The sequence below is a fragment of the Saimiri boliviensis genome, chromosome 5, assembly GCF_048565385.1.
Source record: "Saimiri boliviensis isolate mSaiBol1 chromosome 5, mSaiBol1.pri, whole genome shotgun sequence".
Classification (NCBI taxonomy): domain Eukaryota; kingdom Metazoa; phylum Chordata; class Mammalia; order Primates; family Cebidae; genus Saimiri; species Saimiri boliviensis.
Genome location: NC_133453.1, coordinates 11,100,099 through 11,112,701, shown reverse-complemented (window position 1 = coordinate 11,112,701; position 12,603 = coordinate 11,100,099). Strand labels below are relative to the sequence as shown.

Below are 12,603 nucleotides of genomic sequence, written 5' to 3'. Positions count from 1 at the left end.
ATTCCCTTGAGTGCCTATGCAACCAGGGCCCTAGCTTTCAAGCACGAAGCTGGGCAGCCATTTGGACACACAGCGAGCTAGCTGCAGAAGTTTGTTTGTTTGTTTTTCATACTCCAGTGCTGCCTGGAATGCCAGTGAGACAGGACCATTCACTCCACTGGAAGTGGGGCCAAAGGGAGCCGAACCATCTAGTTCAGTGAATCCCACATTCACAGAGCCCAGCAAGCCAAAATATCTATATAAAATATCTATATATAGATATAAAATATCTATATATAGAAGATATAAAATATCTATATATAGATATAAAATATCTATGTATATAATATATATATTCATTCATACATGATATATAATATGTATATACATATCTATACATATATATGTGTATATATATAAAATCTCCAATGTGATATATATGCACACACACACAGTGGACTATTATTCAGCCACAAAAAAGGAATAAAATCCTGTCATTTGCAGAAACATGGATGGAACTGGAAGTTATTATGTGAAGTGAAATAAATCAAGCACAGAAAGAGAAATATTACATGTTCTCACTCATGTTTGAGGAACTGGAGGTTAATATGTTAAGTGAAATAAATGACATATATTACATGATTCTTACTCATGTTTGGGAGCTTAACAAGTAGATCTCATGGAAGTAGTGAATAGAATGGTGGATACCAGAGGCTGGAAAGGGTAGGGGTAGGGGAAGAATAGAGGGTGATTAATGCGTACAAAAATACAGTAAGGTAGGAGAAATAAGTCCTAGTCTTAGAAATAAGTAGGAAAAGTATAGTTAGTAATTTATTGTATGTTTCAAAACTGCTAAAAGATAATAATTGTAATGTTTTAACACAAAGGAAAGGTAAATGCTTGAAGTGATGGCTATCCTACCTATGCTGATTTGATCATTACACATTGTATACATGTATCAAAATATCACCTGTATCTCCAAAACACGTACAAGTATAATAGATCAATTCTAAAAATATATGAAAAATAGATCAATTCTAAAAATACATTTCATGAAATGTATTTTTAGAATTGATCTATTATATATAATCTAAAAATTCTTTTTTCATTAAACTCAAGGAAATCTAGGTGGTAGAAAATAATGCAACCTAACAGCAGTAAGGCATATCTACATGGTAATATGGAACAGTCTCCAAAATATTAAGTTAAAAAAGGAGAAGGGTACATTAACATTTGATTTTGTCTTTTAGTAAAATTTATATATATATATATATATTCTTATCCATGCATAAACTATTACTGGAAGGATTCCTAAGAAACATATTACTGTCTCCCTCTGGTGAAAAGGAAAGAGATTTGGAAGCCCCAAGCATGCGAGTCTTACTTTTCATTGTTTATATTTTTCATTTTCTTTGAATGTTTACCATGTATACATATTATATCTTAAAATAAAATCAAAATTCTCTTTAAAATTAAAAAAAAAAGAACATAGCACCAGCTCTTTTATGGGCCCAGGAGATGAGGGTAGGGCCTCCATCTTCAACACCGTATGGTTGCTTGGTCATTAGAAATGACACCTTCACACCTTCCAATCCAAATTAGCTAAGTCATGGGGGATCTACACCAGAGCCAAAGAGCTCTGTGCTTCCCAGGGTCCCCCTAGTCATCTGCACCTATGGTCCTTCCCCCTCAGAGGTAGGTGCACAGCCCTTCAGGCACAGAACCTACAGTCCAGGAACCCCTAACTAGGCCGTCTCTTCAACTCCTGGGGAACTTATGGCCAAGAATATGGAAAGTAATATCTCAGAAGCTTATTCCATCATATGTAATTCTCTAGGTCTCCCTTTCATGAGCTGATTTGTAGTATAGGCAAATGGATTTAACACTTTACTTCAAAACCTGATTTTATCTGCAGCATAATACAGTTATTCAGATTCCAGTAAAATCATCCTCTTGCTTTGTAACTAGTCTTTCTCTGTTACAGTCTCTGGTTTCATAAGGAAACATTTTATTCTGACACATACCCCTTCCTCCTGAACTTCACTGCAGACTAGGCTTTGTTCTGAAATTTCCAGGCCATGCTTTTCCTTTACATCCCAGTGAGAAGCAAATGCCTGTCCACGCAGGTTCACGCAAAGGTAAGAGTGTTCTAGATGGCCAGAAGGGTGGCCTTCCTGAATCTTGCAGATCCCTATGATGTGGACACTGTTTTACCTTCTAGATGAGAAACGTGGATGAGTGTGAGGTTTGCCGGGAAGGAGGGAAGCTGTTCTGTTGTGACACTTGTTCAAGAGTCTTCCATGAGGACTGCCACATCCCACCTGTGGAAACTGAGAAGTGAGTGACATGCAGGCGCCTCTCTTTCGTCCTTTAAGGGACCCTTCCACCTGCCATGCGCTCTCCCCAGCAGAGTGCCTGCTTGTGTTTAGCTGGGGAAGGAGCAGGTTCCTTGGGTACTGGGACCCAGCAGTGTGATCCAGAGAGCAGTGGGAGACGCTGGCAGCAGGAGGTTAACGTTCTCTGTTCTCAGGGACACCTCCTCTGGTATGCTGAGGCCAGTGTTGGGGACCCTTTGCCTATATACTGGTATTGTCCTTTCCTTCAAGTTTTGCAGCAAGGTCTCCTGTCCAAGGAGACTTGGGGCAAGAAACACCAGTTGTTTATATTTTGTGCTTATTCATACAAGACAAGTGGCATGGTCTCATTTGGTTGATGGAGGCGCGAGGTCCCTGGAGCTGAAAGCCCCGTTTCTGAAACTCAGGCCTGGCAGGCAGGGCTCCTTGTGCTCCCAGCAGCTCAGACAGGAAAAGGAGAGCCACGCTCACAGTGACACCACCTTCCTCAGGCTTCCCGCCTGCTGCTACCAGTGATGTGAGGGAAAGGCCAATGACTGGAGACCCCATGTGCAGTTCTTGGATACTCTGGGAGGTGTTCTCCTGCCCCCCATAGCTGAGCCCATCAGCCATTCCTGAAGGAAGACAGTAGCAGCCACAAAATGGTGGCCATTTCCAGGGTCCCTGCCCTCTGCTCACTTAAGTTCAATCTCTCAGGACCCCGTGGAGCTGCATCTTCTGCAGGATGAAGGAGTCTTCAGGAAGCCAACAGTGCTGTCAGGAATCTGAGGTCCTGGAGAGGCAGATGTGTCCTGAGGAACAGTTGGTGAGTCAGATGCAATGCCCAAGCCTTCTCCTTTCCCCTCACATGTGAGAAGCAGGAACACGCACAGGATCAGAGGAATGCACCAAAAGTGTGCTCTTCAGAGCCACACTTCAATTGCACTGATAGGCCACTACAACTTGTTTGCAGAAAAAATAACTCAGCCACGACATGTCTGTTTCTAAGAGCCACACACGTTAGAGAAACTTGTGGAAGAAGGGTGTGAGTCATGTGCTCTGTCTGGACAGGCATGTGGGCTCACTCTCTCCATGCTGCTTTTCATTTATGGCCTCTTTCTTTTGCAGAAATGTGAATTCCTCCTCTTGAAAGTCTATTGCTGTTCTGAGAGCTCCTTTTTTGCCAAGATTCCATATTATTATGATGTAAGTAACAACAGCAACCCATGATTACAGGCTGCCATGACATTGCCTGAAATGGGCACTTGTGAGATTTGTGATCTTAGTCCCGTGGAGCAAGAGCACAGGCCGTCATTAGTTACCTTCACTTTGTTGTATTTCTGCTGGATTTCATGGGACACCACAGAAGGTAGAGATTGAACTGTGCTGGTATCCTTCCCACTGGTATTTTTGTCACCAGATTAGAGAGGCGTGTCAAGGCCTGAAGGAGCCCATGTGGTTGGATAAAATCAAGAAGAGGCTGAATGAGCACGATTATTCCCGAGTGGAGGGGTTTGTACGAGACATGCGCCTCATCTTCCAGAACCACAGGGCATCATACAAGGTAGGTGGCTCTTCCTGCTTCCATTTGGTTTCTTTCCATTCTTCCCCTCATTTTCTGGTGCCTGGAAAATTTTAATTTCCCTCATCCTATAATAAGCTTGCACAAGCAAGGGTTCTGAAAGTGAGGGATTTTTTTCAGTTCTGGTCTTAGCTCATCATAGCAAAGTAACAGTGAGTCAAAAGTCGTCCCTGCAACCAGAGCTCCAGGTTCCTGAGAGCTCATCCCCCACCTGCCTCAAGGTGACAGGGACTCAGAAAGAGCAATTGAGTCCTGTCTCCTGCAGCATATAAAGAGAAGAATTTCATCTTAAAGTGGTATTGTGTTTCTTATCTGCCTTCAATCTCGGGAATCCCAAACTCCAGATTCCTTTGCATGTGACTAGACCACATGGTTAACAGGGATTGCCTGCAAGGAGTAGAAGTGACGGAGAAAGGAAGAGATTAGTGATCTTACCTTATACCCTTCCACTATCTAAATTGGTGAAAGAGCATAGATTACTTTTCTAACCCACTGAAATAAGCAACTGAAGCCAAATAAGCAATAATCCCAACTATGAAAATAACTTCACTTTTCTGTTCTGTTAAAAAGAAAGAATCATGCTGGTAAAAAACAGAAGTTACTCTTAGCTGCATGAGGTTTCAAGTTTAACCTGGTTAATGTAACTTAGCGTGTTTAAGACAAGAGTCGTATACTTAACAATGTAGTGTATTTCACATTTCAACATTGTTAAGAGAGTTTCAAATGTTCTCACCACAAAAAAATGATAACTATTTGAGGTGATGGATATGTTAATTAGTTTGATTTGATTATTCCACGTAGCAGTCATAAATCACAACATTACTTTATACTCCAAGATATATACCATTATAAATTGTCAACTTACAGTACTTTATTTTTTAAAGACAAGAGTCCTGATCATTCTCAGTTGAAAGGTGTCTAATGACACTAATCATGGGGAACTTTGTTTTTGTCTTTATTTATTTTTATCTAGTACAAGGATTTTGGCCAAATGGGACTTCGACTGGAAACTGAATTTGAGAAGAATTTGAAGGAAGTGTTTGCTATTCAGGAAACAAATGGGATTAATTAACTGGTTTAGTGGATGCTGAAGGCGTTCAGCAAGTAGTACCCCAAAATATGCCACTTACTTCAAACTGAGGGCACTCGGACACAGCACATGCAGGGAGAGGCTTTTCTCTGAGCCTCCCTCATCTGCCCAAAGATGAATCCTCCAAAGGAAATTCAATCATCATGAATCCCATCGCCAACAATCTCATCAGCCAGGGAAGGGTAACTGGGACCACAGGGAAGGAGGTGGGAAGTGACACCAGCACAGACAGACAGTCACCTCTTCTCCTGAGGGCTGCTCCAGACATTTATTACTCACAAGACCTTTTATCTGAAAAACCAGACAAGCTTTATTCAGGACACACTTCTTCCTTTCCCCCTCCCACTTGTCTGGCCACCTCCCTGCAGAAGCCCGGGCCCCATTCTTTTCGATAGCTCAAGATGGTGAATCATCTGACCCTTCTTGGAGTCTTGTATTTCATGGGTCTCCTGTGCAAACAAATATTATTAAAATTTTTATCCTCCTGTTAATCTACTTATGGCAATTTAATTTATTCATAGCTCAGCCAACAAACCTAGCAAAGTAGAGGGAAGCCATTTCTCACTCCCCTGCAAAGCTGTTGGTATCCTGGCACCATCTCCTCTTCTGGCCAGGTCTTTTCATCCACAGCTGCTGAGTGGTGGCTGCTATTGCCAGCAGTCTCCAGAGTATTACCCTGGATCTAATGGAACCAGCTTCACCTAGAGGTGACACCCCGTGGCCTGAGGCTGACCCCCTTGACTCAAAGCAGGACCAAGGATGTGGTGTGCGGCTACTCTGTGCTCCCTGGAATCAGGCTGGAGCTAGTCTCCAGCTTTGGCAACATCCAGGCTTAGCTTTTGGCCACACAGTGCTGCTTCCCCTACTCCCTTGCGAGTGAACGCTCACCATAAATCTACTGGTTAAGGGACTTCATCCCAGAATCTGCCTCTGAGGAAAGCAACCTAAGGGAATGAGCTAGGAAGCAGTCTCTGAGGACAGGACTCTGGAGTTGGATCACTGTCTAGCCCAATGGTGCTGGGTGGAATATGGACAGTCCCAGGGGTGCTATCACTGAGCAGTTGCCCATACTTTCACCTGTAGTTAACTGGATGAGCTATAGGTGAAGAGGTAAAATAGCTAGTACAATTGGCATTTAAGAAGTGAGGAAAAGTAACTATAATAAGTATGGGTTTTGGTGGCTATTGCTAAGTTCCATTAATGTCTTGAAAAGAGTAAATGACAGGCTTACACCTATTCATCACCACCCTAAAGAGAAGAGACCCTCATGCCTGCAGCTGGAAGCAGACAGCAAGGAAGGTCTGATACAGGCCCTGATTTTATGAATCACAGAACTTTATAGAAGACTGAATGCAGGGCTCAGGGACTGAATTCTAATCTCAGGGTGGTATCTCATGCCAAAGTTAAGGCCCTAAAACTCAATATTGGACTATCTAGGTAGATGTACATAAGAAGTTTAAACTCCAGATGCCCCCTGAACCTACTGGGTTTGCAGACAAGTCTTTCTGCCCCTTTTTGGAAGAGAGAGCTACCGCCCCCACCCAACTCCCAATTTTTCTGGAATGAAGACTATGTTGATACCGCTCAGGACAATGCAAGCGGAAGGTCCTGGGCCAGGCTGCAAAGTGAAGAGCACGCGTGTCCTCTGAAGCAGCTGTAGGACTGGCCAGTGTGCATCAGCAGGAGCGAGGAGATTGTGTTTGGGAAGGGATCCTGGTCCAGGAAGGGAAAATATGAAACCAGATAAGTGAGAATTATTGATAAAGGGGCATGCTTCTCTACCACAGAGATTAGCTACCCTAGCAAGGGCCAAAGGTGATGATTCTGATATGCTCCTGGATGGCACCTAGAGACTTAGTATAAGCCATGGTACACAGTAAATAACTGGAAGCAGAGATACCAGAACTACTGGGTTAGAGTCTGGAAAAAGGGGTCTGAGGGATAGGGACGCTGGCGTGCTAGAATGGCGCTGCACTCTACAGCTGGAGAATCCATCCTTCGGGGGACTGAGCTCCTCCAGAGGGCACAGACACTAACTAAGGTAAGAAGGAATGCACTGCTGAGGGGCACCACATCCTTGAGAAGGTCAGGGGGAGCTGTCCCCTGCAGGCTGGAGCAGTGCTAGGGATGTTATACAGAACTGGGTCTCCCAGTAATGAGCAAAACAGTAGAATTCCAGAATAACAGAGGCCAAGTGGCAGAATTTAACTGTGAGGGCAAGTTAAAGTAATTTCCCTAAGGGGCATCAACATTAGAGTGACACCTGTAGGTGTCCCTGAAGATAGCTAGTAGGATATGCTGTTCCTACAGGCAAGATAGATATTGCTTTAGATATATAATCAAAAGAGATTAAAAATAGATGAGCAGAATGCTGAAGTCAGCTATCTAAAGGTAAAGTCTAGACCCCTTGCCCAGCTTCCAAACCTCAGCCAGTTCTCTGCGAAATCCAGAACCCACTGATGGAAATGAGGATAATTTCTCATAAGGAAGAACCTTGTAAGTGTGCACAGCACTGATTCCCTCAAATTTTCAAAGGAGGGCTCTATGGCCAAGTAACTCACATGCTGGGGAGAAGAAAATACACAGATCTTTCAACGGATGTTGAGTACGATGTCAGAGTTGATGCTAATCCCCGAGGACTCAAAGCACTATTGTAGCCCGTGTTAGAGTAGAGTAGGTGGAGGTCAGGTAGTGTCCATCTCACAATGGGTCCTCTGGATCCACAGAGCCACCCAGCAATCATTTCCCCTGTGCCTGAATGTATAATCAGGATATACATTCATGCATACATCATAATACATAGCAGTTGACTGACCTGGTTCCTTAACCTGTGGCTTCCTAAGCCATGAAATAACAATGACTGTCTTAGGGAAGGCCAAGCAAAAGGCTCTCAAACTGAAGTTTCATGATGAAAAAAGGTAAGTTAAAAGTAGTATCACATTCTTGGGCTATGATAGAGATTAATGACACCTACAAAGACTTGAAGGGGGCAGGGGTTGTTATCCCAGTTACACCTCCATTTTAATTCAACAGTCTGCCCTCTGGGAAAGCTAGGTGGTTCGTGCCACTAAACAACTACTAGAAACTTAACCAAGGAGTAGCCCCAATTACAGTTGCTGTGCCAAACATGGTATCTTTATTATATTAGGTGAGCACAGCCTTAGCAAGTGATATGCAACTATTAATATGGAAATGCTATTTTGAAGGATACAGCAGGATGCAGTTTGAGAAGCACTTCACATTCTTGGCCCAGCACAGTAGTGGGCACCTGCAATCCCAGCTACTTGGGAGGCTGAGGCAGGAGAATTGCTTGAACCCGGGAGACAGAGGTGGCAGTGAGCCGAGATCATGCCATTGCATTCCAACCTGGGAGACAGTGTGAGTCTCTGTCTCAAAAAAAAAAAAAAAAAAAAAAAAAAAGGAAGCAATTTCCATTCTCAAGGATTGGACAGCAGTATATATCTTTACGGTCTTGCTCCAGGGCAAGGTGAATCCTGCTCTGTGTTGCGATACAGCCTTTCTGGACACTGCAATACATTACATTGGTCCACTGTATTGATGACAGTATGTTCGTGGGCCTGATAAGTGAAAAATGTTGACTATTCTGGATTACCTATTAAGTCACAAACACTGCAAGTGATGGGAGAGAAACTTGACAAAGATTCAGAGATGTGCCTTATAGGTAAGCTTTCAGGGGTTCAATGGTCTGGAGCCTGTCAGAGCATCCCCTCCAAAGCTCCAAGCTATTGCAGATCATACCTCCTACCACTAAGGAACCCAGAGCTTGGTGGGCCTCCCCAGGTTACGAGAATCATCCTGGTTGACATTCTGATGCAAGTGATTCTAGGCTTGGTAATGTGGTTGTGTGTTTGAGAGGCAGGGAGTGGGGAGGCAGTAGGTCAGTGGGTATACCATCTTAATGAATAGGATGTGCTAATCAACAATGTCACATTAGTAAATACAGCTCTACATCATCCATGCCATCCCTTCTCAAAACTGAATGACAGTTGGCTCTTCAGTTATTTTTGGTCTGGTAAGCATACTAATTTGTACTGAGAGGCAGCACAGGCTAGCATTTAAGAACACAGCCTCTGATGTTAGCTCATGTAAGCAGAAGCCCAGCTCCTGCACTTCTCCACTTGCTGGCAGTGTGTCCTTGGGCAAGCTACTCATCCTTCCCCTGTACTGTTTTATCTGTAAAATGGAGACACTAGCAGTAAATAGCTCACTGGTTATTGTGAGGATAACATTATTGTGAGTTAATGTTTATTATGCACTTAGAAAGTGTCTGTCTGGCCCTCCGTGCAATACGTATGTAACAAACAAGCAAACTTAAAAGATTAGCACAAACACCCTTGTATCAATTCAGGCTCTTTGCCATCAAGAGAGACCCAATATATACGCAAAAGAATAGAAATCATTCTATTATAAATATACATGCACGTGTATGTTCATTGCAGCACTATTCGCAATAGCAAAAGCATGCAATCAACCCAAATGCCCATCAGTGATAGACTGGATAAACAAGATGTGGTACATATACACCATGGAATGCTATACAGCCACAGAAAGAAATTAGATCATGTGCTTTGCAGGGGCACAGATGGAAAAGCAATTATCCTCAGCAAACTAATGTAGGAATGGAAAATCAAGCACCACATGTTCTCACTTATAAGTGGGAGCTGAACAATGAGAACGTGGACACAGGGAGGGGAACAACACACTGGGGACTATTGTTGGGGGCAGGGGGAGGGAGAGCATCAGGATAAATAGCTAATGCAGGCAGGGCTTAATACCTTGGTGATGGGTTGATAGGTGCAGCAAACTGGCATGGGCACATATTTACCTGTGTAACCTGCACATCTTGCACATGCATCCCAGAACTTAAAATAAAATAAAATTAAATTTAGGAAAAAAAGAAAAGAATCCAATGTGAAAGAATCTAACCACAAAAGACCACATAATTGATTATTCTATTTATATGAAATGTTTAGAATGGGCAGATCCGTAGAGACAGAAAGTAGATTGATTGGTGGTTGCCTAAGGCTGGAAGGTTGAGAGGAAATGGGTATGTGGTTTCTTTTTAGGGTGACCGAAATGTTCTAAAATTGATTGTGGTGATGGTTAAACAGCCTTGTGAACATACTATATAACTTTGAATTGTATAATTAAAATGGGTGAATCATATGGTGTGTTAATTGTATCTCAATAAAGCTGTTAAAAAATAAATTGAGGCCGGGTGTGGTGGCTCAAGCCTGTAATCCCAGCACTTTGGGAGGCCGAGGCGGGTAGATCACGAGGTCGAGAGATCGAGACCATCCTGGTCAACATGGTGAAACCCCGTCTCTACTAAAAATACAAAAAAATTAGCTGGGCATGGTGGCATGTGCCTGTAATCCCAGACACTCAGGAGGCTGAGGCAGGAGAATTGCCTGAACCCGGGAGGCGGAGGTTGCGGTGAGCCGAGATCGCACCATTGCACTCCAGCCTGGGTAACAAGAGGGAAACTCCGTCTCAAAAAAATAAATAAATAAAAATAAATAAATAAATAAATAAATTGAAAAGAGAGAGACCCAATTTATCTAGGCTAGACAAAAGTTACTTTGATGATGAAATACACAGTGCCTCACAGAAAGGGTCAAAAGGTTAGGGTACATTGTTGGCAAACAGCCCTGGAAAAGGGCGGGAATCAGAGCATTTCCAGGTAATCAAGCACCAGGAATGACGCAGCCATCTCCCCAAGGATGTTAAGATTTTACCAATTGTTTTTTTTTTTTAAACTCCTCACAATACTTCACTCAAAAGCTCAACCGCGCCCCCCCCCCCCCCCCCCGCCAAACAGTGTCTGGCTGGCCTGGCCTGCTCAAGGGCCAGCATTGTGAGGAACAACCTGTCACTCCTGCACCCAGAAGGGAGAGCTCCTACACCAGGAGGAGGCTGGACAGCCAAGGGAATCACAGCTGACCAATAAAACCCACCTGGGACACTCACAGCCTGGACCACTGCTGCCTAATGGAGGAATAGTGGCAATTCCAGGCCAGTTAGAAATGCCACAGAGCTGGGCCACCGAGTTCCTTGGGTCCACAGGAGCAGGTAACTGTTTCCCCATTGCCCTGTGCTGCAGAGGCAAAGGCTGATTTGGTCACAGTTCTAGAGGGAATGGGGTCTGTCTTATACCACCGGACAACCAAGAACAAGGATGGGGGCTATACCTGTCATGGTGTCAATCCAGCACACCTGGATTCAGAGAGATGCAGGAGCCCGCTGGGTTCCTACCCTGGTGGGCATGCCATGTCCCTGGGAGCTGCCAGGACCTGGTGCTCTCATTGTCCTGAGCTGGGAAATCATAGGCTTTCAGTAATGACCTCTCAGCTGGAATCTACATAGTGAGTCCTGGGTGTCAGCACATTGTCCTGAGCTGGGGAGAAGCGCCTTCCAACAGGGAGGAGGAGAGATGGCCCTGGGAGGCTTCACAAAGCTCTGGAATCAGAGCCCAGGAACTAAAGTTGTCACGACTGTGTTTCCTATGACACCAAACTCTCACATATACACAGCAGGGTGCCATTTATTTCCTAGTTAGATGCTCAGGAAGTCAGAGCAGGAAGGAGATAGAGGGAAGTCCCCAGAACCTGAATCCCTTGGAGAGAGGTGGCTGCTTCAGTAAGTTTCAGAATCAAGTACTGGATTCAATACTGTCACTCAATCTCCTCTAACAAAGACAAAAAATACACTTAAACTCCTCTGCAAAAGTTTATATGTCTCATCTATGCAGATGGTTTGTAATTATTAACTCCAACTGAAATTCTAGAATATCTATGTCTATTCTCCAGGCGTATTACGTGCTTTGTTATTTTGTTTACTGAAATAAGTCCACTCCTGTGACCACAAAAGTACAGAGTATGCATAGTCCCAAGTTGTGTATCTCGTAACAAAGGTGGTCTTCCTGTTTGATGCTATATATAGTCGTGTCTCTTCTCTTGAGTGGGCAGAGAGCCCAGGCGAGTCTCTGTGGAACTTCTGGTACCTCCAGGGCCAGGTCTGGGTGGGGAAGGGGGCAGGGCTAGGTTATTACTTAGGAGCGAGGAGCAGGGATTTCTGCTTCAGATATTCTGGTATCCTAACCGTCCAGCCCTCTTGCAGATGACAGCTAGAAACTCTGGACAGTAGTCAAAAAACAACTGCCTGAGGCCTCTGCAAGGCAAATGAAACTCAGAGAGCCACTTCCTGTTTTTCATTGCCTGGCCCCTGGGAGCAGCCACAGTTTTGTGTGGGGCAACCAAAACTTTGATAGAAAGCCTACCTTCTTTCTGGTTGGCCGGGCCATGGGGAAAAACCCAGAGCAGCCAGGCTTTCTGGGGAATGACGGGAAAATTCCAGGAGAGAGAAAGTCATAGCAAAGAACTCGAATTCTGTGTATGAACCTTCTCAAATCTCTAACTGATCTCTGGAACAAAGTGAAATTAGTGTAAACATAGGGTGGAGCTTTGCCCATTGCAGAAAAGAACGAGAGTGTAGCTTGAATCTAAACGCAGAAATCACTCACCAGAACAAAATTCTTTCTGTTCTGATCCATGCTAGAGTGGGCAATTAGCAGCCAGTGCAGTCACTCTAGACACAGA

The 12,603-nt window shown here is 44.0% G+C and overlaps 1 protein-coding gene across 6 annotated transcripts in view; it reads left to right on the top strand.

Annotated features, from left to right (window-relative positions):
- SP140L (SP140 nuclear body protein like) overlaps positions 1-5,475 on the top strand; it is a 61,093-nt gene extending 55,618 nt beyond the window's left edge. For all 6 annotated transcript variants that reach the window (XM_074398905.1, XM_074398909.1, XM_074398908.1 and 3 more), the window contains 5 exons: positions 2,201-2,316; positions 3,030-3,138; positions 3,441-3,518; positions 3,733-3,876; positions 4,868-5,475. In XM_074398905.1, coding sequence (XP_074255006.1) covers positions 2,201-2,316; positions 3,030-3,138; positions 3,441-3,518; positions 3,733-3,876; positions 4,868-4,966 — 546 coding nt within the window. In that variant the 3' untranslated portion in view covers positions 4,967-5,475. The remainder of the gene's footprint in view (positions 1-2,200; positions 2,317-3,029; positions 3,139-3,440; positions 3,519-3,732; positions 3,877-4,867) is intronic.
- Positions 5,476-12,603: the final 7,128 nt, after the last annotated feature.